Consider the following 27,792-nt stretch of genomic DNA (forward strand, 5'->3'; position numbering starts at 1 on the left):
GAGCTCGGCACCTCCCCAAACTGCCCCAGAGAAGGAGAAGGATGTGTGGAAAGCTCTGTACGTGTTTGTTTGATTTTATTAGGACCGACACATTCATCGTATGTCACAATGTCACCGATGGATGAGCTCCAGGAAATAAAACCCACCGGCCCCGGCGGCGGCGCGGGGCTGGAGCAGGAACACGCTGAAAAGGCATAAATGCGTCCTCCCCCACCCCCCTCCCTCTCCCTCCCCCTCCCCACCTTCCCCTTCTCACAGCTTTGATTGTATCCATAAGCAATGGGTCGACAACAAAACAAATAAAAATAATCATTGTTTTTTCCCAGCTGCCAAGTTGTTCTCACGGAGAGTTTTGGAACTCGATTGAAAGGAAAAGAAAAGGAAAAAAAGGAAACTGAAAGGAGAAGAAGACAAAAAAAAAAGGGTAAAAAGTGAAAATAGAAATAATAAAAATAAAAGAAGCAAAAGAAAAAAAAAACAACAAAGGAAAATGATACAGGAATTTAAAAAACAAACAAAAAAGACAAAAAGAAGATAAAAAAAGAGGAATAGAGAGAAAAAGAAAAAGAAGAGAAAAAGGAGAGAAATAAGAGAAAAAAAAGATTAAAAAAAGACAGTAAAGAGAAAAATAGGGAAAAAATAGTGAGGAAAAAATAAAAAAGCCAGGAATTATTTTAATGTTATAAAAATAAAATAAAATAAAATAAAATAAAAGCAGATATGGCAACGCTACTAAGGATGTGGAATACGTCACGGAACCCAAAGTCTTTGCAGGCAACACTGTTTGGAGAGAGGAGAACACTCGATGGTGAAAAAAGTGAAGTCCTAAATTATATACAAGGTATCTAAGGGTGGCTTTGAAAAACAGTCCCGGGCCGGGAGTTGGGTTTTCCCTCGCCGTTATCTATTGCTTATTGAGTCAGATCCAGAGGAACACTTAGAGACGGATGCATCCAAATGAGACACCGTGGGATAGAGGAAAGCCCGAGCCCTCGGGGGCGGTCTGAAGACGCCGTGTGCACTGTCCCGTGTGGAATGTACCGAGGCCGCCCCGCGGGCCGGGCGCTGCTCGAGCCCCGCAGAGGGAGCGCCCGCGGCCCCGCGGCGCCGCCAGGCCCAAAAGTCCCCGTGCCCCGGCGGGATCCCAGTGAGATGGAAAACGGGGCGCTAAGCCCTGATCCTTATGAAGGACGAGACTCAGTTGTTAAATTTTAAGGGGTACCCGATGGCTTTTTCCAGGCACTCTACCAAAGAGCCAGCAGACAGAAAATCCCTCTCCACTTCCACAAATTTGATGTAGATGGATTTGGGTGAGACGCCGGGCTCTACGACGCAGTTCTGAGATAAAAAGGCGTTGATCCCGACCCAATCTTTGCTGAAGGTTTTGGTGTTTGCCTGGAAGTGTAAAAACAGGCACTGCTGGAGAGTCCGGACCTCGGCGATGCCGAGGTAACAGTAGATAATCCGGGCAGATTCCATATCCACCCGGAGGGAGGCCTGTGGGGAGGGCACCTCCAGCTCCCCTGGAGTCTCATTGCCGGGGTCGGGCGCCCGGTGCTCGGCCAGAGGGGAGGGGAGCTTCTCGTGGCACTCCTCATATCCAATGGCGTACAGGCCGGGGCTTTTTGGGATCCCTCCTGGTAATAAATACTGCACCACGTTCCCTCCAGTGGGCTTGGAGTGAGCGATGGGAATCCAGTCGATCTCCATGTGCAGCTCCAAGCATCGGGCTTCGCTGATGGTGATCTCCAGGAATTTGTAATAAACATTTTTCCAGTTCATTTTCTGTACTCGGGTCATGATCACCCGGCCCTCGGGTTTTTCTGAGTTGAAATATTCCCGGAGCCGCTTGCCCAGGGGCACCTGGGAGCTGATCTCGGCGTAGTGGTAACGGATATCCTCCTTCCAGCGGGTGTTGTAGCCAATGCCAAAAATGGCCAGTTTGTTGGAAAGGTGGAGCCTGGAGAAGTCCGTCCAGCTCTGAAACAGCTCCCACTTCAACTGGACCGACTCCAAGATTTGCATAATGTTCTGCATGACGTCACGCTTCCTGCAAATGAAGAAATGGAGAGAAGGATAAAGGCATCAGAGCTGAAAGCTTTCCCAGGGAATGCACCAACATTCAGAAAATGTTAATCCCCATCAGCTTTCTTGCCTGACTTTTCTTACTACTACATTTCTGGGGTAGTTTATAGGTTGTAAACAATGTCCTGATGAAGGAATTTTAAATTAATCTTGACAAAACAAAAACAAACCCAACCCAAACTCCTCCTGATATCAAAACATCTCCAAGGAAGCAAGTATCTGGCACTGCTGAATAAACACACACTTAACTACTGGGTCATTCCTTACAATCCTGGGCTTCTCTCAGCACATGGTTCATGAGCTGCATCCCAAACTCACAACTGCCACTCAAAACACTTCTGCCTCGTTGTTATCCCCAAATTAATGCCAGCAAATGGGACTGGAACTGCAAAAACCCCAATGGGAGCATGAAGCCACTCCCAAGGGCCCTGTCCCTGTGCTGGGGTGGAAGCACAGCTCAAGGGACCAAGCCCCTGGAGCAGAAGAGGCTCCCAGACACATCCCAGATGCTGTGGGATGGACAGTGGCAATCCTTCCAGACAGCCAATTAAGAAATCCCCACGCTCCCAAAAATGTGTTTTCACTCCCAGCAGCAAGGTTTCAGAGAGGGGTTTACATCAGGAGAGAGCATCTGTGTGCACCTGCAGCGAGCTGGAACAGCTTCCTCCAGGATAAATGAGACCATTAGGGTGTAATTAGCTGGTAGGAAGAGCTCCTAATTTGGGAAGTTATTGTCCTATAATGAAAGCTGTAGAAGATAATGCAACTCGTTTGCTAACAGAGAAATCTCTCTTGGTGCAACAAATGGGATGTAAAAGATCTTTCCATGCAGCTCTCCTTCCTTTATCCATTGTGCCACACCTGGAAAGCTGAACTGGGCAGACCTCTGCACTCCCAGGAGGATTTTTTTCCTTCCACATCCCACCAGGAGGACATACTGTACCAGGTGACACAGGTCTTGTGCAGGGCACACACACATTTCCCTGCTCCTGCAGGTTCCTCAAGATCCCCTGAACTGCCTAAAACCAGCCCTTCCCAACAGCTTCCCAGTGGGGTCCAGCACCAGACTGGTGAGGGACACGAAGCCTCTAAGAGCAGATACAACCCCACAACCAAGGCTGATCCTGGCAGGTGCATTCCTGCCCAATAAAAAATAAAAATATCATCTGTGGGGATGAGGTCTTTTTCCATCATAATGTAGGTAAGGGTTCAAAGAAAACTGGACTAGGAGCTGCAGAGCCTTCCTGTGGTGCTGGAGAGGCCCTACTTCAGAGACTTTCATTCCAAAAAAACCTTTTACAGGTCTAACTACAAGGCATGTGATTCTGGCAAGGTTCTCCAACTGCTGGGTGTCCTCTGGGCTCAGGACACAGAGCTCTGGTTTGACATCTGATGCTTGGTGCACACCACCTGCAAAGCTCACCTGTGCTGGCCAAGCCCCCCTGAGCGTTTCTGAGCATCCAGGTTGGGACAGCTCCCTCCTCACAGTGACACCAGCACCACATCCATCACCACCTCATCAACCTCACCTGCCTTGTAGGACCAACCATGTCAGAAGTTCCCTGAGAAGACCTTCAAAGGCATTTTGGGAAGTACATTTCCACCACCACTGGAGTGTAACTGAGTTTCTAGAGCACTGAGGAGGGACAGGCTGGACAAGCAGAGCCCAGGGGTTCTTAAAAACATTGATTCCATCAGCACTGAAGTTCTGTTTCTTACTACAAGTTATTCTGAGGAGTCAGTTCCACTACCTGGCAGTAATGGAGAGAAATCTCAGACAAGAAGAATATGTGAGTAAATGGAAATGGATTTGGGGTAGACAAACACTGGCAAAACTCATTTAAAACTTCCCTGAAGCTTTGCCATGCTTGGAAAATATCTTTTTGAGGCTTCTGGAAGTGCAAGTTTACCTTCTGGGCACAAGGGGGTAGGACAGCCAAGGGGACAGGGCAACGCTGGAGCACAGCTCAGTGTCTCAGCACTGGCACACACAATTCACTCCTGACAGCAGCTCAGCTCCAGTTATTCCCTTCCCAAGGCAAAGACAGGAGAGCACGGCGTGGGCAGGTTTTCATTCAACAGCTGAGGAGCAGAGTGAGGAATGAAAGCAAAGCCCCAACCTTTATTAAGTACACTATAAATACTCTGCTCGCTTTAGCTCAGCACAACCCAGACCCAGCTCGGCTGCATTAGTCACTGCAACTGCTCCTGCAGGGGTGGGAATCACTGCATGGGAGCTGAGCCTCAGCAGCAGACTGAGAAGGGCTTTCCACAAGGAACTCACTGCTTTCAGCACAGAGGAGAACAGGGGAAAATGAATTTTAAGTAGTTTTGCTTCTCAGGTTTAGCATCGTCTCGCTTTTGCCAGGACCCAACTTGGCTGAGCTTTGCATTCCCAGGATCTTGACAACTTAGCCAAGCAAAGGTACCATCAGCAGTAAAAATTACTATTATTTAATTATGTATTAATGTAATTTTCATTCATTCATCAATTTAAAATTATTTATTAAACATGTACTTATGTATTTGCTTTATTTGTATTGTTAATATTATAAATTTTTTAGGAGGACAATGGGAGCTGAGCAGAGGGTTTAACCTGTTCCGTGTCTCAGGACAATCTCACTTTTCAGCTGCAGAAGTTGCCCTAGAGCTGGATTTTCCCTCATCATCAAACCATCACCTCCCTGCTGGAGTCTGGGACCTGCCTTTCTTCCTCCTTGGAAGCTTTTGCAATTCAAATGAGGAAAGACTTGAGACAAGAGTAGGCGCAAATTTGTTCTGAGGCAGACTTCAAAGGGCCCAGAGCAGCTGCTTGCAGAGGAGATCCACGAGCTTTCTCTAGTTCATCCTCCCAAAGCCAGCAGTGAAATCAAACCACTTCTCAAAGTCTCTAAGTACTATTTCACTTCTCAAAGCAGTTTATTTGGAGACAACAGCCAAGGGCAGGCAACAACAGAGCTGACATGGGGAAGGAGCATCCTGATGGAGGATGGGCCATGGACACAGGTTACCTACTGCCCTTTGCTTCCATACTGTCAAAAATAAACTGAAAGGTGGGAAGTCCCTGTGTGTCACAGACTCAGAACACTTTGGCCTGCAAGGGACCTAAAAAGCTCATCTTGTTCCCATCCGTGCCATGGAGAGGGACAGATTCCACCAGTCCAGGCTGCTCCCAGCCCTGCCCAGCCTGGCCTTGGGCACTGCCAGGGATCCAGGGCAGCCCCAGCTGCTCTGGGCACCCTGTGCCAGGGCCTGCCCACCCTCACAGGGAACAATTCCCAATTCCCAATATCCCATCCAGCCCTGCCCTCTGGCACTGGGAGCCATTCCCTGTGTCCTGTGCCTCCATCCCTTGTCCCCAGTCCCTCTGCAGCTCTCCTGGAGCCCCTTCAGGCCCTGCAAGGGGCTCTGAGCTCTCCCTGGAGCCTTCCCCAGGTAAACACTCCCAGCTTTCCCAGCCTAACTCCAGAGCAGAGGGGCTCTGGCCTTTGCATCACCTTTCCCTGTCCCCCTAGAGGAGCCCATGGCTCTCTGTGTGTCACTTGGAGACACAGTGCCTGAGTGGGGGCAGCTGTGCTGTCCCACACTGCTGGGAAGTTCAGAGGAGATGGGAAATCTGCCCTCTGACACCCAGGCAGGTTGTACACGTGCTGTAACTAAAAGCTATCCATAGAATGCCCACTAAATCCCTAAAGCTGCAATTGGCCTTTTTTCCTCCCAGATTTATAACTCACTTTTCCCCAGCCCTTTCAGTATTTTGGGGCTGTGTGACACCTTATCTTCATCCAGCCCTCCTTCATCCATAAAAATAACCATTGGTTATATTCATTAATTGGTACTTGAGGAACCTGCTCCAGACATTCCCTATCCCTTTCTCCTTTGCTCACATCCATTCCCATTCCCACAGCACTTGAGTGATGGCAAAAACTTCCTGTTATGAGCACAAGCAAACTGCACCAACACAAACCCAGCACTGCCCAGGGCAGGGAGTTCCTGGAGCCATCGCTGTGCTGAGCCCTTGGGGATCTGAGGAGAGAAAGAGACACCAGTGGTGGGGTTTAAACAGCTCTTGGCTCTCACACAGACCTGCACTGGCACCTGCAGCAACGTGCTCGCCTTCCCTGAGCTCCTGCTCCATGGCTGAGGGACAGCCTGGCATCCAGAGGGATCGGGACAAGCTCAGTCAGTGGCCTTGGGGAATCTCATGAGGTTGAATACCAAGGGCAGGTGCTGCACGTGGGCCAGGGCAACCCCCAGGATCATCCAGGCTGGGGATGGAGGGATGGAGAGCAGCTCTGGGAGAAGCCCCTGGGGTGCAGGTGGGGCAGAGCTGGACAGGCCCTGGCCCAGAACCCCCCTGTGCTGGGCTGACCCCCAGCCTGGGCAGCAGGGCAGGGGGGGATTCTGCCCCTCTGCCCCCCAGGTGAGACCCCACCTGCAGAGCTGCCCCCAGCTCGGGGCTCCCAGCACAGGGAGGAGCTGGAGCTGCTGGAGGAGCCCAGAGGAGGCCACGGAGATGCTGCAAGGAATGGAGCCCCTCTGCTCTGGAGCCAGCCTGGGAGAGATGGGGGTGTTTATCTGGAGAGGAGAAGCTCTGGGGAAAGCTGGGGAGGGACTTGTGACAGTGGATGGAGTGACAGGACAAGGGGGAGTGCCTTCCCACTGCCAGACATTAGAGTTAGATGGGATATTGGGAATTGGGAATTGTTCCCTGTGAGGGTGGGCAGGCCCTGGCACAGGGTGCCCAGAGCAGCTGTGGCTGCCCCTGGATCCCTGGCAGTGCCCAAGGCCAGGCTGGGCAGGGCTGGGAGCACCTGGGACAGTGGAAGGTGTCCCTGCCCATGGCAGGGGGTGGAATGAGATGAGCTTTAAGGTCCCTTCCAACTCAAACTATTCTAGAATTCTGTTTCTCTATGTCCAAAAGCACACCACAAGTTTCTCCAGGATTTGAATGATTTCTGGAGACAATTTCTGCTGAAAATCTGCCCTTGACCAAGAAAACAACTTTGAAGTAGGCTATCTGCATTTCAAAACGCCGTGCAAGGAGGTGAAAGAGTTTGACAACTATTTATCTACTGTGGCTTTTAGATGAAATTTTATTTTTTTAAGATAATAAATAAATACCCAGCTTATCTTTGTATCAGCTGTGCATCTTCTGACTGCTTTTAACCTACTGAGTCAGAGTTTACAAGTTCCTTCTCCTCACAGACAAGGGGAAAAGCAGCTTTTAGCAAATCTGTGCATTGGAAAATGCTCTGTGCTTCCACTCTGCACGTAGGACGAGTTTATCACTGGCATGCTTCACAAAATGCCCCAGAGTTCAGAGACTCCACTGCATTTTAGAGGGAATTTGTGGGGAAAAATGAACATAAAACTTTAAAAGGTCTCATTTACGAAAATCTAATTCAGCTGTTCATGCACACATTAAAACTTGGAAGAGAAGACTCATGTGGTCCAAGCCTTCACCTCAGAAAATTCAGGATTATTTGCTATGCAGCTCCTTAAAGGTAAAATTATTCCAGAACAGCACGAAGAAACTGTTCAAAGTGGCAGCAACAAAGTTTATACTGAAAAAAGCTATTTTTCTCCAGGTTGTCCCTAAGTTGTTAAAAATGAATTTGCTCCATGTGAAGAAAAAAATCACTTTTGGCTATGTGAATATCCACCTGAAGTGAAGAGTCTACCAAAGCTACTCTACTGCCATGGAAGCTTCTTGTTAATTATTTTTCTTTTAAAATTATTTTTATTTTCTCAAGTTATTTTAAATTTATTTCTCTTTTTACTTATTTATATTTCTGTTAAATATTTGAGATAATTTTGTTTTCATTGAGTTCCAGTACAAAGCCTCTGTTCTATATGACTCATCAGGGATGTTCTGTTGCTGTTCCCAGTGCTGGTGACCTCCTACCCTACAGCAGCTGATTTTCTACCATGGAAAATCCCAGTAACACTAAAACCCACTGGTGTGGGAGCTCCTGTGAGAAACCCCAAAGGATCTGTGAGCCTGGGCTCACTCCCACTGCAGACAGACCCCTAAAGGCTGGCAGAAAGCTGCCCTGGACAGAGCAAATACAGCACAATTCCTTTCATTTTTGGGAATGCTCTGTGTTATTGTTGGAGAGCAAGGGAGAGTCAAAGCATTCAAAAGGCTCCAGTGTTTGCTAGATTAAACCCAGCCAAAAGGTTACCAGGAAGGTCTGGAAAGTTCTAAAAATGAAAGTCAGAGACTCCCAAGCTTTGGCACATTTTCCCACCAAGGAAAGGAGCTGCTCTTGTGGATTCTATCCATGGTTTCAGTCCTCACATCCATGTAGTAAGTCTTGTTTTATTTTCTGAATGGCAAAGCCAAGGAGAAACAGAGTTGTGAAGCTTTTCAGCTGTTCTGAGGTAATGGGAATAATGCATAAAGCAGATTCAACTGTATGAATAGTCTTGCACAATGTATTTATAATTATAAACAGAAGTTTCAAATATCCTCTCCTCCTGCACATTATCCCCAGGGAAATACATTCCAGGGTAAAACATTCATAAATTACTTACTGCGTGTCTTCTGAAGATTCCTGTTTTATCTTTAATGTTCTTTTCGTGGTAGGCATTTCATCTGAAAGGTAAAATTCCAACACATAATTAGATTTTAAATAATGTTCTTAGAGCTTTTTTTTTTTTTTTTTTTAAGAGCTTGAAATTAAATAAAAAATAACTCTGAGTTGCTTCCTAAGCCAGGCAGTCTGCTGGAGTTCTACATGAGACAGCTCCAGCTCCTACACCCTCTGTAATTGATTGAGTTTTTCTTTAACTTGGAAAAGATATGGTCATTTAGGTTTTGAGAGAGATTCAGATCCTTTCATGGACAAGGCTCCAGTCCCATCCATTAAATCACACATTGACAGAATTGCAAACTACATTGTTTCAAGGGAAAAAAAAACAAAAACAAGAAAAAGCAATTCTGCTTCTAATGGCACATTTCAAGAGGAAGCAGCAGCAGAACTGCATCTGTGTTCAATTCAGAGCTTGTGTGCCAAGTGCTTTGCTCACAACTCCTGAGCATGAAGGGCATCATCAGCCCAAGCTCACGCAAATGTCCCCAAACTGGTGACAAACCAGGAGATCCCAGCTTGACTCACCACAACAAGCCACACCAGACAGAATTAGCCATCATTTCCATACGTTTTGTAACGTTTTTCTTCTCCCCACTGTTTCTCTCCCACATATTTCTGACTTTTAAATCCCCCAGGGAAGGAGTCTGAGGAACTGGAATGTGGTTAACAGCCAACTTGCAAATTTTAACATTAAACTGCGATCTGAGGCTCTTCCAAAGCATCCTGACTCACCAGTCCCCCAAACACAGATGTGTACAGACACCCAACTGCATCTCCTCTCCCTCTTTCATCCCATAAATGGGGAAAAAAACCTTTACACAATTCACCCTCTTCACCTGCATCTCCAGTGGATCTGATCAGCTTAAAGCTCCTGCTGTGAAAAAAACCTGCTCAGGGTAAGGGAGGAACACACACCCATAAAAGCAGTAGCTTGAGAGAAATGTGCCTCAAGAAAGCCACTTCTTCCCAGAACTCCTCAGACTGGAGTGTATTTTCTATCAGGGATGTGGTACCCTGATCTGTTCAACAAAGTTCAAAAAGCCATGAGCAACAATGAAATCTCCAAGTTAATTTAAAAATTGACTTTCAGGCAGAGACTTTTAGGCAATAATTCAGGAAGAAAAGCACGTGGAAGAGTTTGGTTTAGGTCTCAAACATCAAGTGTGAGCTTGCTTGCTATTTTTTTCATTTTAAAAAAGGCCACACCTCTGGATATAGATATATTGACATGTTTAATATCAGTATATCAAGGTAAATAAGAAAGAGCAACATTTTTTACAGTTGTTGGTGTTACCAGCAGCAGGCTGAAGCCCTGTTCACAATTTAAGTAAATGATGTTTGAATGGTAACACCCAGGTACCACTGGGAGGGAAAATATCTCCTGAATCCCAAGAGAGAAAATAAAACTGGGAGTGAAAGGACAGACAGGGAAGCTGTCACCTCTGCTGTTTCTGGGCAAACAGCCCTTCTTTCCTCCAGTCCTGATCCATGGTTTGCTTTTGATTAAGTGAGGAATTTCTGTCCCTTTTCTCTCCAAGGATGTGTTTAGCACTGTGTGTCACAGGCATGTTTTATGAAAAATCCTTTCCTTATGATTTTTTCTCCTGAGAAGTTGTGAGGCCTCAGGAACAAAATGTAAACATTGATTATCTGCTGCTGTGGAATGCAACAGGTGCATCTGAGATTGGTCCATGTTGGTTGTTTCTAATTAATGGCAAATCACAGCCCAGCTGTCCGGACTGTCTCGGTCAGTCCCAAGCCATTGTTATCATTCTTTCTTTTTCTATTCTTAGCCAGCCTTCTGATGGAATCCTTTCTTCTATTTTTTAGTATAGTTTTAATATAATATATATCATAAAATAATAAATCAGCCTTCTGAACATGGAGTCAGATCCTCATCTCTTCCCTCAACCTAAGGCCCCTGAGAACACGGTCTCAACACGGACCCCTGAGCACATTCTGAGAGCTGAAAGCTGGCACAGAGAAGTGTGTGCCAGACCCCCAGGAGCACAGGTGAAGCCCAGGGAGGCAGATGTGCCAAGATGGGATTTCTTACCCAGCTCCTGCTCGCCGGTCTGGTAGCAGTGAAGCTCCTGGCTGTGGTTTCCCCAGTCCTCCTGAGAGTATTCCTCCATGGTGCTGCCATCTGACTCCAGCTCCTGGTACAGACCACTGCTGTTGATGAGGACGGGCTGGCAGGGCTGGGAGTCCCATCCTCCCTGCCCAAACACCTGCTCCAGCTGCTCAAAGGTGTAGCTGCTTTTCCTCTTGCCCACGCCGTGCTCCTTGACGCGGCTGTAGCACCTGCGGAGGGTCTGAGAGAGAGAGGCAGCTCAGTCAGGGCTGTAGGGCTGGACCAGCACACAGGCACTCACACACACTCACACAGGCAGAGTTTAGGGCTTTGGGGGTTATTTCTGTTGGTCATATTTGCCCCATGTTCATGAGCAATGCTCTCAAATTAATCTACACCCACCAGGAAGCATCATATAGATCCAACATTCCCGCTTAGCGTTAACATCCATGACACAGGACAAGTTGTGTAGCAGCTACAGATTCCTCAGATTTAATTTGAGTAATTTATTCTCTTTCTTGCTTAAAAAAAAAATAAATAAAATCCCCAGATCTCCTATGGATGCAGGGGGAAAAAAAATAAAATAAAAATACCAAGAGCCCCCCAGTCAGAGACACCAATCAGCCAGGAAAATGCACACCTACTACGAGGAAGAGAAAGCAGAGCTGGTGTTGTGCCCACAGCTTGGAGAGGGGAAAGCAGGGAGGAGAGAGAAAGGAAAACAGAAAGATTTCCCCCAAAAGCAAAGACAGTCCAACCTTCCTTACTCTGGTAAGAAGACACAAGGTACAAAATGGATATGCCTAAGCTATTCAGCTAGGAAAATATTTATTACTTACATATTTTTGCATTCCTTACTAACTCACTCTGTCTCTTGTGAAGCTGCTGAAATTTAAAAGAGGTCAAATCAATAATGCTCCCAAGTTCTCAGACTTCGATATCAAGCATCAAGTAAGTAACAGCACTGAGGTGGCTTGGTAAGAGCTGGGGCAGAACCTCCCACAGATGCCAAAGCCTCACCCAGCTCTGGGGATCCCTTTGACACCCCACATCAAGGGCTAAGCCACTTCACTGCTGCTGGATAAGCCTATGGTTCCATCCATGTTTTCCCCCTAATCTGGAGCAAAACAACTTTGGGGTAAAAAAACTAAAGTTTTCTACACAACCCTCAGTGTGGTTTTAATTCTACCACTGCTCTGATTTTGAGAGACAGTTATATGCCCCAGGTTTTCTGGATCTTGGGTGTTTTTTTCAGATTGGTAAACTGCTAGAAAACATTAACTTTTTAAGAAATTAAATTTAGCAGATTGCTGAGGTTCTAACTTGAACGGCAAAGCTGTCTCCAGAAATCAAGAGAGGCATTAATTTGGGAAGGACTAATTCTGCTCCCTTGCTTTCTGCAGGAGGACTGTAATGGACAAATCATTACAAAAACTATTTGGTTTTTTTTCTCCCCCCAAAGAAAGGAACTTTTAAAACTCCAGAAAGCTGGAACCTACCTAATGCTCCTCACACACTGGTTTAACAGCATCAGCAGCAAAGGGATACATTTCTAACCAGTTTCCTCCTGAGATTCAGAGCCCTGGGGGCAGAAGCAAAACCGCTAAGCAGCAAGTCAGTATTACCCTGCTGTTTCAAACAAAAACACACGAAAACAAGACAAAATAAAAAATAACCCATATAAACACACAGGCAACAACAGGCATGAGTTATTCCACGGTTTAAGGTGGAACCCTTCCCACTTTTGCCATAACTACCTCAGGATAAACAGGCAGATCCTCTTTGGATGCACACCAGCACATTTTAACTTTCTGTCTGTGAGCAGGGTGGAAAACAACCTGCTGTGCAATCTGGCACCAAAACCCAGCCTGGAAACCTGTTGGTATTTGCTGGTGCAAAGAGGGTTCCCTCAGGCTGGGGTATAGATGCATTTGGTTGTTAGAATTCACCTTTCTCACTCCAATTTCTCTCTGTTCAGCTCAAATCTCACTGACCAATAAGGGCAAAGTCATTTCACTCCCATAACTCTAAAATCCACCCAAGTTAGATTTTTTTAAAATTTATTTCCCAGGCCCCAGCTCTTGTACCTGTGCCAGCTTATCCATAGGAGTTAAACATGGATTTAGAGCCTCCAGCTGAATTTATTAGCAGCCTTCAAGTGAAAGGAACTGTTCCCAAAGCATCCCTAGGCTTGGCCAAGCCCTCTGGGGATGCCCCACACCCTCAGCCACTCTATTTTCACACCCTATTTTCAGCATGTGCTTCAAACATCTCTCCCCACCAATGGGGTTATGGAGGATCCCACACTAGGTTGTAGCCTAGTAGTAATTAATTATTTCAGTCAGGCTGCAATCTGGCTTATTTTACTATCAAAATAATTTAGCAGCAAGTCAATGCAAACAAGTAGAAAAACTAAAGGGAGCAACACAGGAAGGGGGATGAAAATAAATGAGCAACAGAGTGACTGCTCATTATTGATACTTTTGAGGGTACTGCCCAGATGCTCACCTGGCTGTGTTAGCTCTGCTTCTGCAAGCAGATAACCTCAAATTTGAGGGAAATAATCTCAAATATAGGGATTTCCAAAGCACCAAAGGGCCTGTGGCTAAGCAGATGGTGGCTCTTTGGTCTTGTGTGCTGGAGAACCAAGATCCCTGGTAGCTCTTTGTTCTTGGAGGCTCTCCTCAGTGTCTCCAACAGGCAGCTCCTACAACTTCCCTCCAAATACCACGAGTCAGCCTTGCTTCATGCAAGTCCACAGGCTTCTCTTCTTCAGAGAGCCTGCTAAGACCTAAATAATTGCTCAGAGCTCAGGAAACCTGGCCATTTTATCACCCTCGACCTTTCTCTCACCATTTCATTCTGCTCTCCAAGATCTAAAATCTGGTTTTTCTTACGCACCTCCTCTACTCCTCCCGGTGTCCAGCTCAACTCCTGCTCCGTGGCTCCTGAAGTGCACACACACAGATTGATACAGATACAGAAAGCAGGAAATGTAGGACAAGTAACTGAAAACAGACCTGATCACTGCCCAGTGACTGCTCAGACTGGAAGAGACCGAGGCTTTTGCTTATTGTTCTGCAACACTGCCTGCAACACGAACACACATTATCCCCACTTAATTTATCATCAGGAAAACCAAAGGAGGAGACAGTCACAAAGCTCATTGTGGGTTTTCTCACCATTTCTAACTCACGAGTCCTCATCTCTACAAGTGAAGCCACCGAAGAACCTGGAGCTCTGCAGGAACTGCAGGATGAGGATGAGAAAAACCTTTAGGAAGGCTGCAGACATGGTCCTCCTCCCAGCACAAAAATAAGATGAGAGAGGACCAGACCACAGCAAGCTTTTTGTATAAAACCTGAGGTTGTCCAACATGGAATGCCAGATCCCTGATCTGAGACAGGCTCTTACTCAGGGGGAAGCTATGGGCTCTGCAGAGCAGTTTGGTGGCCTGTGGCTGTGTCCACATTTTAAGTTGATTAATTTACAGCAACCTAAAGGGGTCCAGAACACCACCTAGCACAACACTCAGCTTCAAAAAGGCTCTTTTACTTAATGTAGAAGAGTTCTCAGCTTTATATCCCAAATAAAGAACAGCAGTGCCAAACAGCTCCCTCCCTCATCACGCCAGGATACTCACAGGAAACACAAGGTGAAACTACACTGGGACAAAGAAACAGCTTTTGAAGCCTGGAGTGCTTGTAGGGAACAGTGAAAGCTCTCAAAGCCTCCATTTTTAAGTTTCTGGGAGCAGAAGGTAACAAATCTGTGCAATAACTTCAGCTCATGAACTTTTAGGTTAAAAGCTATGTGCAAGGCAGGAGAACACAAGACTTACACGGGGTATTGCCTCAACAAGGCCCATTTCTGTGGTTTATCAAAAATAAAATGACAAGAGCAGCACCTCAAACTCTTGGGAGAGCCACACACCACTGCAGGAAGGCAGCTGATGACACCAATGCAACTCCAGCATTCCAAACAGGAATATCCCTGTGCAGAATGTGAGAAGCCAGCAGTCCAACAGCCCCCAAGAGCTCAGGGTCAGTCCCAGGAGCTGCCACAGCCCAATCTGCAAAGGCTCCAGCCCCACAGCTGGCTGCACATCTGCACTGTCCCCAAGCACACGATGGCTGTCACAGTGAATCACTCTCTGTATCAAACAGCAAGGCCTTGGCTGTGTCCTGATTTACCCAAACACACAAGGACTTCCTGAAGGCTCAGAGGAAAAGCAATGGGAATGCCCTCACATGAGGGGAGAAGGGTTGGGGGTAAATATAGACAAGGTGATTGTCCTGACTGAGGTAAGAACAAAGCTCTCTTTGCACCATGAAGAAGCCAAGTCACCCTGGCAGACACAGGGAGGGGAATATCAGTCAAGGCAGGGCAGACTCAGGTTTTTGTTAGGGAGAGCTGAAACTGAACAAAAACTCACAGCCACCACTGCCAGTTGCTAAATCACAATTAAACATAATACAAAATAAACCCCTCTTGCCTGGCCAGGAATTATTTACACCAATTTGTAAATCACAATTAAACATAATACAAAATACACCCCTCTTGCCTGGACAGGAATTATTTACACCGATTTGTAAATCACAATTAAATATAATACAAAAGAAACCCCTCTTGCCTGCACAGGAATTATTTACAGAAGCTGCACAGCAAGCTGCAGAGGTCAGCCCCCATGAGACAGGACTTTGCCAAGAGGGGATGGAGTTGGGGTTTTACAGGCTGTGTCCCATCAGGGTGAGGACAGCAGTGACACGTGGGGCTGTGACAGCAGAGCCCACAGTGCTGTGAGCTCAAAGCCACAACCTGGGAAGATGCTCCACTGCTTGCTGCTATCAGAATGCTCAGGAGGATCCTCAGACCCTCAGCAGGGATTTGTTGCTATTTGAGCCAGAGCCCTGGAGAGGAGACTCCAGCACTGCCTCAGAAAAGCTGCCAGCTGGGCACCTCTGGCTCTCAATCAATGCTCCTGGTTTTCTTAAATCAGAACTGGATGAAAATAACAGGAATGAACCTGTTAGAGCTTGAGAAGGCAGAGAAGCACAACCAGAGCCACCAAGCCAAGGACTTTGTAGAGTTTGGATGTAGTGGGTGGTGCTCCAGACAGAGCTCAGCTTGCAGAGATCACTGGGTCACAGAATATCCTGAGTTGGAGGGACCCACAAGGATCACCCAGTCCAACTCCTGCCCTGCCCAGACACCCCAACAATCCCACCCTGTGTCTCTTGCAGGATCAGTGCCATGACCATTCCATGGGAAGCCTGTGTAGGTACCCAACCACCCTGTGGGGAAAGAACCTTTTCCTGATACCCACCCGAAATGGATGAGATGCCTGAGTGAGCTCCAACCTGCCCCTGACGTGACCTGTTCCAACATTACTGACTTTGGAGCAAAGAAAGCCACACCTGAGCAGGTCACCTTGCCTTTGGAAACAAACTCATCCCGAAAATCCAACTTGAAGTTGCATGCATCTACTTGTGATCAGCACAAACAGCATTACACCACTCACAAAACCAGACCTTTAAGGAAAACTCAAACTGCAGCAGCCTGGATGAAAAGAGGTCTGAGATGTACTCAAGAAACCATTTCTATGCAAGCCTTGAGAGATCACAGACTCAAATCTCTGCTGGTCCTCACTCAGGTGAATGGAGGGAGACCACAAGCCCATCCAGCAGAGGAAGAGCAGCACAAATCATTCCACGGGTGGGAGGGAAAACCCTCCTGTCCAAAATGAGCTTCACTGAAGGGCAGAAAGCACCAACATGGGCAGCACCACAAGGGACATGGCTTGTGTCATTCACAACCCTGAAACACCTGACACCCAACAGTGTCCCAGCTGTGTGCGACCTGAGGTCTCTAGAGGAATGTCCACACCACTCCAAGTGCTGTGAAAATGTTACCAAGGAGACCAATCCCTAAATCCATGGGAAAAGCTGGAACTGAAATACCAAAAGCGACTCCAACCCCAACTTTCACCACCAGTGGTGCAAGGTTTGGTAACAGGTGAGACCACAGCACCCAGAAAGCTTTGTCTGCTTGGCCCTCCAAATTTACACACTCAGCAAAGGGAGGGCAGCAGGAATCTGCCCCTGTGACAGCACTTGAAGCACAGTGAGGATTTTTAACATCTTCCCAAGTCCTCCATGGTCAGAGAGCACTACAGGAGAAAATTGTGTGTGCCCAGTCTAGGATTTAATGTTCCCAAATCTCCCTAAATGAGATTTAATGCTCAAGTTTTGCCAATCTGTCCTCCTGCAATGAGTTCCTGACCATCAGCTGTTTCTGACTCAACAAGACAACCTCCCAGCTCCCTCTGGGAATCATTCTGCACCCATGGAATGAGCAGGGCATGGCCCAGCTACACCAGAATGATCAGATGTATTCCAGACACACAACACAGCTGCAGAAGCCACTGGATTGTAAAGACACAAATCTTGCATGTGCAATTCGAGCCAGATTCTTACCAGCACAGCAGCTCTCTGCAAATACCCCAACTGAGAGCAAATCCAAGAGTGTTCACTCCACAGGACACTCACATCCCAGAAATGCTCCTCTGCCACAGCCCCACAAAGGACTGAAACAATTCAATCTGCTCTTTGGCACTGAAGGTTTATTTTTTTTTTTCCTGCTGTAAATGTCAACCAAAAGTTGCTCTCACCTAGCAGAGCACATGAGATCCTCCAGTGAGAAGCTGGGCTGCTGGGAGGGATTCAAGGAATGGCAGCCTGGAAAACCCAGCACATCTGAGTCTATTCAAGCCAAGGGAAGAAGGGGAGGTAACCTGAACACCAACACACATCACAACCCAGGGAGATAAGGGGATGGGGAGCTGGGAGTGAGATAAACTCAAGATAAAGACACCACATTGAAAAGAAATAGAAACCCAGAATCATGGAATTGGTTGGGGTGGAAGTGACCTTAAAGCTCATCTTGGTCCAACCTTCCTGCCATGGCAGGGACACCTTCCACCATCCCAGGCTGCTCCCAGCCCTGTCCAGCCTGGTCTTGGGCACTGCCAGGGATGCAGGGGCAGCCACAGCTGCTCTGGACAGCCCATGCCAGGGCCTCAGCAGCCTCACAGGAAGAATTGTTTCCTAATATCCCATCTATGCCTGCCCTGTCACTGGGAAGACATTTCCACTGGCTCTGCCACCCCAGGCCCTTCTAGAAAGTCCCTCTCCATCCTTATCAGCTCAAATCAAAGGCAAAGTTGCTTTGAAGGTGGATGCTTGGCATGAAATGCATCCAGCTCCATCATTTGACACTTCAGAATCACCAGGACAGCCCCTCCACTCACTGCAGCCAAGGAGGGAATTCTGGCTGAAATCCTCTCATGTCCAGCAGCTCCCAGCAAGCATTCCTTCTGAGACAGCTGTGCTGGAGCAGCTTTTCCTGCCTTCAAAACAACTCCATGCAAGGTTTACAGATTGTTTGCATCACAGAGCAGCTAAAACCACAGCCCCCTTACAAACAAGCCCCACCATCATCGTGTTTGTGTTGCCTAAAGCAAGAAATACCAACAGCTGAAAGTCAGGTGTGATTTTGCATCCCTTCCCATTTCATGTGGGTTTGTGGCACTCCCATCTATGATTTATTCTTTCTGAAGCACTCAACCAGCATCTTCAAGGTATTTCTTTTCCTTTTGAAGAACAAATTTCTTTTGTGGACAACCACAACCCAACCAAAACCTCCAGTCACCCATTTGGGAAGAAGAGGAAGTTGTTACACACATAAAAAACCTCAAAAACAGCAGGACTGGATTGGCAGTGACGCTTGGGAATTCCTGCAGTCAGGAGTTAAGATGTTGGAACTGCTGCTCTTTGAATCAATGGGTTGGCATTGACTCTGGGAAAGGCAAAATAAAAGCAGAACTCACATTTCTGCAGTAGCTGAAGAAATGACATTTAAAAAATGCCCTGAAATTAGTTTTAACAGCAGCTTCTGAGAAGGGATTTGTCTCTGCTGGGGAAAGGCTCTCCAGCCAGAGGATTTCCACCCTGCAATGCTCTCTCAGCCCAAGTGAGCCATGTGCCATCAGCAGGATGAGCCTTTGATCCACCTTCCATCCAGATGCCAGCAAGAGAAGCAGAAAATCTCCCATGGGTTTAAAAAAAACCCTTAAAATCTGGTATTGAGGAACAACTGGAGCCCATTATTTCAAGAACATGATTTTAAAACAAAACGAACCTTTACTGCCTGAAAACACCCCTTGACTCCCACAGCCCTGAGTGCAGCACCTGAGCTCTCCTGTGCCTTCCCAGAGCATCCCAGTGGAAGAGGATGAAGTGATGGAGTTCCACACACTGATGGAACATGTTCCATGCACCCTGTGACCTCCAAGCTGTGTGTGGCCTTCACACAACTCATTTTCCCATGCTTAAACTCCCAGCAAACCTCCTGCTCCTCAGTGGAAGCATCACCCAGTGCAGGGCACAGGATCCCAGCAAGGTTTGGCCAAATATTCCATCACCTGCCTTAAAATCCCAGCTCTAAAGTCAAACCTGAAAACAAACAGCTCTACACGTGCTGCTGTGGGAAGGTGATGAGTTTCAGGATAGAAAACAAAGCTAAACCCTTGCTCAGGAACACAGGGAACAGGAAAGAATAGAGAGTGGCACTGAACAAGCAAGGATTAAGGCCAGAACGTGATTTGAAGGGGTGAGGATGCTGTGGCACACAAGACAGCAGAAATCAAGATGTTCCATTCTTCCTGCAGCTCCCAACTGCAGAGCTACCCAAGGCACAAATCTCAGAGCCACCAAGTCAGACTCAAGGTCTCTTTCCAAAGGAAAAGCTGCTGGAACATTTATATGAATCCCTAAATTTGAAATGCTAAAATGGTCCCTAAATTTGAAACAGACCCTCCCAGAGCAGCTCCAACCTGACAGCAGCCTCTGATGTGCAGAAAAGCAGATGCAGATGGTGAGAGACAGGCAAAAATCTGCCCTGGGACCTTTCTGCACACCCTGTTTGAATTAAGAGAGAATGCACCCATGCCATACAACAGGAAAACCCTCTGCTCACAAGCTGATTTGTTCCTTTCCAGCTCAAGTGGCTGTTGAGACTCGAGATTTGGTGTGTCCAGGGAATGCAGGTGTTCCCAAGGAAAGCAGTATGGCATCCTGATCTAAATTCATTTACAAACCAGCTGAACCTGGACTGTTTGCAGCACCATTTATTATCCAGCAGCAAAGCCTTGAGCTCTGTCCCTTGATGGGCATTAAGGATCCTATAAAATCATGGAAACACAGAACATTTTGGGGAATAAATGGGACAGTGCAGCTCCTTCATCATCTCCCCAGTCCTGTTTTGAGTGAGGAGGACTCCAAGGTGCCTGTGCCCTCCTCTTGCTCCTGCAGCAATGACAATCCTCCTGCTCCATCCCAGAGGAATCCATGCATGACCCCTCCACATCCAGGAGTGACTTCTGTTTGTGGTGGACCGTGGAAATGCCAAGCAGCCAATCCTGCCTGGAATCCTACAAAAACTGGGACTTTAGGGTTGGCAACAGCTCCCACAACAACTATCTCAGTCATCCCTGGAACAAGGGAAATTCTTGACACCCAGGAGAGCTCACAGCTCCCAACAAGGGCTCATTTCCCAGCAATTCCAGCCCCAAACCCACTGAGAGCACAAAGGAGAAGCCACATTGCTGCTGCAGGAAGGGCCTCACTGTGGGGTCCAGGATATGCAAAGTTTGGGTGGATGGTGCCAGGGACAGCACCAGCATTGCTGCAGCTGCTGCTGCCCTGCACAGGGCCCGAGGAGAGGCCAGGCCAGGAACACAGATAATTCCCTTCCAGAGTGTTGAAGGAGAGCCCAGCCTGATGTTCTGCAATCTAGAAACACCTAACAGGTCTGTCAGGAGCTGTTGTTGGTGATAAATATCAGCCTTGAGCTCTTTTTCTGCTCTTTGATGGGTGGTTTCTTCCAAGCTTAAACATTTCAGGGGCAAAGATGTGTTCAAGCCTCACCTCTGAGGAAAAGTGGGAGAACCCTCAGCTGCAAGGAGCTCAAATGGCTGGGAGTCCCAAAATCAGCTCCATCCAAACCCAGAGAGCCAGTTCTGGGCTGCTCTGACAGTGAGGTGAGACCTCACAAGCTGCCAGCACACCCCAAAACTGGGGCTGGGCACCTCAACAGCACTGACTGCCATCCCCATCACAGCCCAACACCACTGCACAAAGCCAGAGCACCTCAAGGAACTTTTCCATCATGCCTCTGGAGAAGTTCACAGGTGATTCAAGCAACAAGGACCTTGAGAGTCATCAGAATTCACAGAATCACCAGGTTGGAGGAGACCTTCAAGATCATCGAGTCCAACCCAACCCAAATATCTCAACTCAACCCTGGCACCCAGTGCCACATCCAGGCTTTGTTAAACACACCCAGGGATGGGGACTGCACCACCTCCCTGGGCAGAACATTCCAGAACTTTATCACTCTTTCTGTAAAAAACTTTTTCCACCCTGTATTTCCCTTGGTGCAGCTCGAGGCTGTGTGCTCTGGTTGTGTCAGAGGGACTCCAAGAGGCTTTGCAGAGCAGCAACTTTCCTCTCCAAAAATATTTGAGTGTGTTCAAGGGAAAAAGGTCCCTGAGCAGCAAACACACAGACATGAGGGAAATACATCCCTGAAATACATCCAGAAGCCAAAATTTCTATAGAAAGTGGGTTTGCTTTGAGTACCTATTCCAGGACAGGCTGCTCTGATCAACAGGGATCAAAGTGGAAATTTCTCACTGATGTTGCAGCCTCCCTAATTCCATGTATTTTGCAAGTTACAGGCAGCCCAGGTGCACACACCTGCACAGCCCCAGCAGGTGTTGTTAAGGGATGGGAAGAGGAAGGGACAAACAACCAGTGCACTGAGCCCCAGCAATAACAAAACATTTATTTCTCACTCCATCTGAATTGGCTGCAGGAGCCCGATGGGTGAGGAAAGGAGAAATCAGAGCCAGAGGGAGATCAAAGTGTGTAAATCATCCTCAATCATCCTCCCAAACATCATCCACATTTACAAACTCAAGCCCCACAGCCATCTCCACATCGTCCAGTGTCTCCTCTCTGTAAAAGGAGGATGGACAAAGGAGCTGCTCCCAAAGCAGGAACCAAACCCAGCCCTTTTCTCCAGGGAATGATGGAACTGGAAAGGCCCCTCTGGAGAGCACAGCTCATGGGGCTGTTTATCAATCACTCAGGAGCTCTGTGAAGCCACAGAACATCCCTGTTGAGCCAGCAGACTCCACAAAACAACTCCACAGCAAAGGGCAGAGCCAGGAGTGCAAGAGCAAGCAGAGCCACCCCTTGTTACTGGGGGAACTGGGAGCTCTGTTTTCCCAAGGGGGGCACAGGGAGCAGCCAGGGCCAGCCCCACATGGCCAGGGGACACAGGAGGGGACAGAGCCAAGCACAGCACCCACAGCACTTGGGGCCAAAGGAGGACACCCAGGAGAAAGATCCTGCTGGGGCTGTGGGACACAAACAACTGGGATGCTGTGTCCCTCCCCACTCAGCAGCATGGGATGCTGCCACAGCCCACCCACAGGAGAGGAGCTGAACCCCCGGGGAGCAGTGCCCGTGTCCCAAAGGTGCTGCTGGAGGCTACAGGGACAAGGCAGGGACACAGAGGAGGTGGCAGCCAGGAGACACCACTGGAACCAGGCAATGGGACACCCTGCAGGCAGGGCAAGGGCTGGGCTCAGCGCTGGGGAGAACCTCCAGAAAACTGCAGCACGGAGACCCCAAAAGGCCAAGCCCAGGGGACACGGTGCCCCCAAATCCAGGGCCGAAGGACAGACTGACACCCAGAGCCAGCGCCAGAGGATGCTCAGGACAGATCCCGAGGGACTGAACCGCCGGGACGCGCTGCTCCAGGAGCAGAGAAGGTTCAGGAGCGCAGAGAAGGCTCAGGAGCGCAGAGAAGGCTCAGGAGCGCGGCTCTGCAGGGAATCGATCCCGGAGCTCACCCAGCCTGGGGCGGGCACGGGCACCCCCGGCCCACCCTCCCCTCCCGTCCCGGGCCGCGCCGCCGCCCCCCGGGGTACCTTGATGCGCTCCCGGCACTGGGACGGGGTGCGCTCGTAGCCCAGCTCGGCCAGGGCGCGGGAGACGCGCTCGTACATGGCGGGCCCGGGCGCTTTGCTGCCGAACACGGTGCCCGCTCCCTCCAGCTGCTGGTACCGCGCCTCCACCAGCCGCTCGTTGCCCCACACGGCGATCAGCGCGTTGGTCTCCGCCGGCGTCCAGGACATCCCGCGGCACGCGGCGGCAGCGGCGGCGGCGGCGGCGCCGCCGGGCGAGAAGGAGACGGAGGGCGAGGCCCCGCCGCGGGCGCCCAGCGCGGCCCCGCCGGCCGCCGGCCCCGCGCCCAGCGGGGAGGCGCCGCTGGGCGTGGAGGGGTCGGACAGGCTGGGGTTGCCGTCGCTGAGCGCGCCCGGTGAGCCCGGCGACAGCACCTCCATCTTGGGGACGCGGAGCGGTGGCTCGGCCGGTGGGAGCTGCGAGGAGCCGCAGGGCGCCGCCATGATGGGGGTGCGCACCGAGCGGGCGGAAGTGACGCGGTGCTGGGGGAGGAACTTCCTGCGCGCCGGGGAGGGGCGGTGCCAGAGGAGGCGGGACCGTGACGCGCAGAGGGGGCGTGGCCACGACAATGAGAGGGGCTGGGGCGGGGGCGTGGTTCCGATTGGGGGGCGTGGTTAAAGGCGGGTATGGGGCGGGGCACGGGCGTAGTGGGCGCGGTTATAAAATGGGCGGGCACGCTGTTTGTGTGGTGAGTGGGCGTGGTCTGTGCGTGGGCGTGGCTCAGCCTCAGCACCACCCGAAGTGGGCGTGGCCTATGTGGGCGGGGCAGGGTCCCCTCAGCCCCCTCAGGGCAGGGACCCTCCAACCCCTCCTTCCCATCGCCCGCGATTTGCCCTCGCCCGAGGACCCCAAATGTGCGGCCGGGCATCCCAAAGGTCAGGTGTAGCCCCCCAGCCTTGGAGAGGAGCATTCCCGCCGTACTGGAGCCGAGCTCGCCGCTCCGGGCCGAGCACGTCCCTCCGGACTGGGCACCCCCTATTCCTGTGGAGCACCCCTGGGCTTCCAGAGCTCCACACGCCTTTACTGAGCATCCCCCAAGGACTGAGGCTGAGTCCCGGGGACGGGGATCTCTCTTTGCCCACCTCTCTTTTCCCACCGCTCGCTGTCCCCGGCCCCGGTGCCTCCGAAACCCCGGGACCCCAATTAAGGGTGACCGTGATTGATGAGGCCGGGCGCAGCTCGCGGGGGGTGCGGGGACACCCCAGCTGCGCCCCAACTCTTCGTTAAGCCAAGACTAACGAGCGTCGGGGAGATTCCACCTCTCCCGACCCCCTCAAACCCCCCCATCCATCCGAGGGGGGTGGTTAGAGAGGTCCTATGGGACCCCCGCCCGGGTTGGTTAATTAAACGCTTTAATTAGGGCCGTGTTGGTTAAACAAATGGCGGGGGAGGAGGATGGAAGGGGACATCCCCCCTGCCTCTGTCTGTCCCTGCCGCTCCTGCCCGCAGCACGGCGCGAAGCCATCAGCAGTGTAATTACACCCCTCTAATTAGCGGGATTAGGGGCTAGCGGCGGCGCGAGGCTGCGGATCCCACACTCCATCCCCCACCCCGAGTGCGCTCTTTGTCCCTGCTGTCCCCAGGGAGTGTCCTCCCAGTGGGGAGACGTCCCCAATGCCTACATATCCTCAAAGGGATGTCTCTGCTGCCTCCGCATCCCCGAGGGGGTAATGAGCAGAGTGCCCCAAAGGGATGTCCCAATGGCAGTCCTGTGGCATGTGCCCAAAGAGATGTCCCTGCTGTCACCACATCCCCGAGGGATCGCCCAATGTCCCAATGGCAGTCCCGTGGCACGTCCCCAAAGGCATGATCTGCCTCTGGCATGTCCTCGGTGCCACCACATCCCCAAGGGGTTGTCCCTGCTGCCAGCACATCCACCCACTGTCACCACTGTGACATGCCCCCAAACGGACACACAGCTGGTGTGGTCCCAGAGGGATGCTCCTACTGCCAGCATGTCCCCAAAGGTGTGTCCCCAATGTCAGCCCTGCATCATGTGCCCAGAACGATGTCTCTGCCACCACCATGTCCCAAAACAGAAGTCCCCACTGCTGGTGTGACCACAAGGGGATGTCTCTGCTGCCACCGTGTCCCCAAAGGTATGCACCCGCTTCCCTGGAGTGTCCTCAAAGGTGTGCCCGCACTGATGTGTCCCCACTGCCACTCCTGAGGCACGTCCCCAAAGCCATGTCTCCACAGCCAGCTCTGCTGTGTGTCCCCAGAGGGCTGCACGCATCCCACGTGGGGTCTCCAGAGGGGCGTCCCCGCTGCTGCTGTCCCCTCAGGTGGCCATGCCAGCTGCAGTGTCCCCGCAGCTGTAGACCCCCAAGCCCCCCGGAGCTGGCCAGACCACGATTAGAGGCCGGGGAGGAGGGGGAGGGCGGGCCAGATGCAAATGAGGGTGGCGGTTAATTAGGGCCTGAACACTCATTACGGCCGAGAGCAGCTGATTGCGATGCCGCCCCGAGTCCCGGCAGCGCCATTTGACCGCGCGCTAATGACGAGGGGGTGGGGGGCGAGGGTTGAGGGGGGGACAGGGGGGTCCCCCCAGCCCGGCTCACCCACGGCACCTCCGCAGGCATTCCTGGGAGGGGCAGGGTCCGTGTCAGCCGTGCCGTGATCCGGGACCGTGCCCGAGCACGGCTCAGCCCTGCCGTGATCCGGGACCGTGCCTGGGCACGGCTCAGCCCTGCCGTGATCCGGGACCGTGCCCGGCTCAGCCCTGCCGTGAACCGGGACCGTGCCCGGCTCAGCCGTGCCGTGAACCGGGACCGTGCCTGGCTCAGCCCTGCCGTGAACCGGGACCGTGCCCGGCTCAGCCGTGCCGTGATCCGGGACCGTGCCTGGGCACGGCTCAGCCCTGCCGTGATCCGGGACCCTGCCGTGAGCTGTGGCAGCTCTCAGCCAAGATCACTCGATGTTCTGGATATTATGGACATTCTTAGCTGGGCTCACCTGTGAAACGGGCTCTGGGTGACTTCAGCCACGCAATGAGTTGTGGCCGTTCTCAAATGAGACTCATCCGTGCAGCGACTTGTGACTGTTCTCAGGCTTATCCGTGCAGAGGATTGTGTGTGTTTTCAGCTCAGACTGAGCTGTGCGAGGATTTTTGGGTGTTCTCAGTCAGGGCTCACCATGCAATGAGCTGTGCCCGTTCTCAGTCAGGGCTCACCATGCAATGAGCTGTGCCCGTTCTCAGTCAGGGCTCACCCGTGCAATGAGCTGTGCCCGTTCTCAGCCAGGGCTCACCATGCAATGAGCTGTGCCCGTTCTCAGGATTCCCCCATTCAATGAGCTGTGCCCGTTCTCAGCCAGGGCTCACTATGCAATGAGCTGTGCCCGTTCTCAGTCAGGGATCACCCGTGCAATGAGCTGTGCCCGTTCTCAGTCAGGGCTCACCCATGCAATGAGCTGTGCCCGTTCTCAGCCAGGGATCACCCATGCAATGAGCTGTGCCCGTTCTCAGCCAGGGCTCACCATGCAATGAGCTGTGCCCGTTCTCAGCCAGGGATCACCATTCAATGAGCTGTGCCCGTTCTCAGCCAGGGATCACCATGCAATGAGCTGTGCCCGTTCTCAGCCAGGGCTCACCATGCAATGAGCTGTGCCCGTTCTCAGCCAGGGATCACCATGCAATGAGCTGTGCCCGTTCTCAGTCAGGGCTCACCCATTCAATGAGCTGTGCCCGTTCTCAGCCAGGGATCACCATGCAATGAGCTGTGCCCGTTCTCAGTCAGGGCTCACCATGCAATGAGCTGTGCCCGTTCTCAGTCCGGGCTCACCATGCAATGAGCTGTGCCCGTTCTCAGTCAGGGATCACCCATTCAATGAGCTGTGCCCGTTCTCAGCCAGGGCTCACCATGCAATGAGCTGTGCCCGTTCTCAGGATTCCCCCATTCAATGAGCTGTGCCCGTTCTCAGTCAGGGCTCACCCATTCAATGAGCTGTGCCCGTTCTCAGCCAGGGCTCACCCATTCAATGAGCTGTGCCCGTTCTCAGTCAGGGCTCACCATTCAATGAGCTGTGCCCGTTCTCAGTCAGGGCTCACCCATTCAATGAGCTGTGCCCGTTCTCAGCCAGGGGTCACCCTGCAATGAGCTGTGCCCGTTCTCAGCTCCTGGGGATGCGCGGACAGCGGGATGAGCAGCTTGGGGAAGCGGTGGGGAAACACCCCCGGGTCCCCAGCACTCCTCGTTCCAGTCAGCCTCCCTCCAATTCAATAGGCATAATTAAAAGTCCGCCAAAAAGCCGAGCGGACAAGTCATTAGACCCACAGCAGTGTGCTCTGCAATTTACTGACCTGCTTGTAATTAACCTCCTGCCGCCAAAATACGCCGCTGAAAAGAAGTATAAACTTATTAGTGGCGACGGTGGCTAATTAAAGCGAAAGCCATAATTATCCCGAGATGTGGCCGCAGGCAGGGAACTGATGAAAGGGGAGAAAAGGCGCTCGATGCAATATTGGGAAGGACGCGGGGATGCCGAGCGAGGCAGCGCCCTGCTGCCGCACGCCGGTGCCCATCAGCATCCTGAGCGCCTGCATCCCGATCCAGCTGCCCTGGCCGCCGCACAAAGGGGACCCAGGCGGGCTAATTCGGCGCGGGGGCAACCGGCACGCCCCCCTCTTTGTCTCCCTTTCACAGCCAATATCCCGAGCCCAGATGGGTTAATACATAATGCAGACAAGCAAGTAATTGCTTGCCTTTGTGAGGCCGTCAGCGCTGGGTCCCCGGCCCTCTGATCCCCCATTAGCGGCCATGCAAACAAGCCTTCCACCCAATTAAGCCCAGCTTTGATAAAGCCTTTCCCAATGATGTGGCGGTCCCAAACTAGCGATTCGCACATGAGCCACTACCTGTTAAACCCGGCGTCGGCTTCCTTCGGGGACGAGCATCCCTCGCCTCTCGCCATGACCCAGCTGCCGAGCTCTGCCCGGCTT

The 27,792-nt window shown here is 50.9% G+C and overlaps 1 protein-coding gene across 3 annotated transcripts; it reads right to left on the minus strand.

Annotated features, from left to right (window-relative positions):
• Positions 1–251: 251 nt before the first annotated feature.
• Positions 252–23,296, minus strand: MSANTD2 (Myb/SANT DNA binding domain containing 2). Of its 3 annotated transcripts, XM_058041255.1 has the most exons (6): positions 13,779–13,849; positions 12,258–12,340; positions 11,598–11,643; positions 10,741–10,999; positions 8,626–8,686; positions 252–2,050 (listed from the first exon to the last, which is right to left on the minus strand). In XM_058041255.1, the coding sequence occupies exons 3-6, from the start codon at positions 11,607–11,609 to the stop codon at positions 1,198–1,200; spliced, it is 1,185 nt and encodes a 394-aa protein (XP_057897238.1). In that variant the 5' UTR covers positions 11,610–11,643; positions 12,258–12,340; positions 13,779–13,849; the 3' UTR covers positions 252–1,197. The 3 variants fall into 3 exon arrangements, with proteins under 3 accessions (XP_057897238.1, XP_057897237.1, XP_057897239.1); XM_058041254.1 differs by lacking the exons at positions 11,598–11,643; positions 12,258–12,340; positions 13,779–13,849 and adding an exon at positions 22,817–23,296; XM_058041256.1 differs by lacking the exons at positions 252–2,050; positions 8,626–8,686; positions 10,741–10,999; positions 11,598–11,643; positions 12,258–12,340 and adding exons at positions 13,941–14,007; positions 22,817–23,296 and having other exon boundaries at positions 13,450–13,848.
• Between the last annotated feature and the right edge of the window lie 4,496 nt (positions 23,297–27,792).

Source organism: Melospiza georgiana, chromosome 27 (genome assembly GCF_028018845.1).
Source record: "Melospiza georgiana isolate bMelGeo1 chromosome 27, bMelGeo1.pri, whole genome shotgun sequence".
NCBI classification, from domain to species: Eukaryota; Metazoa; Chordata; class Aves; order Passeriformes; family Passerellidae; genus Melospiza; species Melospiza georgiana.

What these genes read in the sequence shown, in the direction of transcription:
- MSANTD2 (XM_058041254.1), bottom strand. Translation starts at nt 23,296, where the DNA reads ATGGCGGCGCCCTGCGGCTCCTCGCAGCTCCCACCGGCCGAGCCACCG. An exon ending in GACCGGCGAGCAGGAGCTGG is followed by an intron (nt 8,687 to 10,740) that starts GTAAGAAATCCC and finishes TTTACCTTTCAG; the next exon opens with ATGAAATGCCTACCACGAAA. An exon ending in GAATCTTCAGAAGACACGCA is followed by an intron (nt 2,051 to 8,625) that starts GTAAGTAATTTA and finishes CTTCATTTGCAG; the next exon opens with GAAGCGTGACGTCATGCAGA.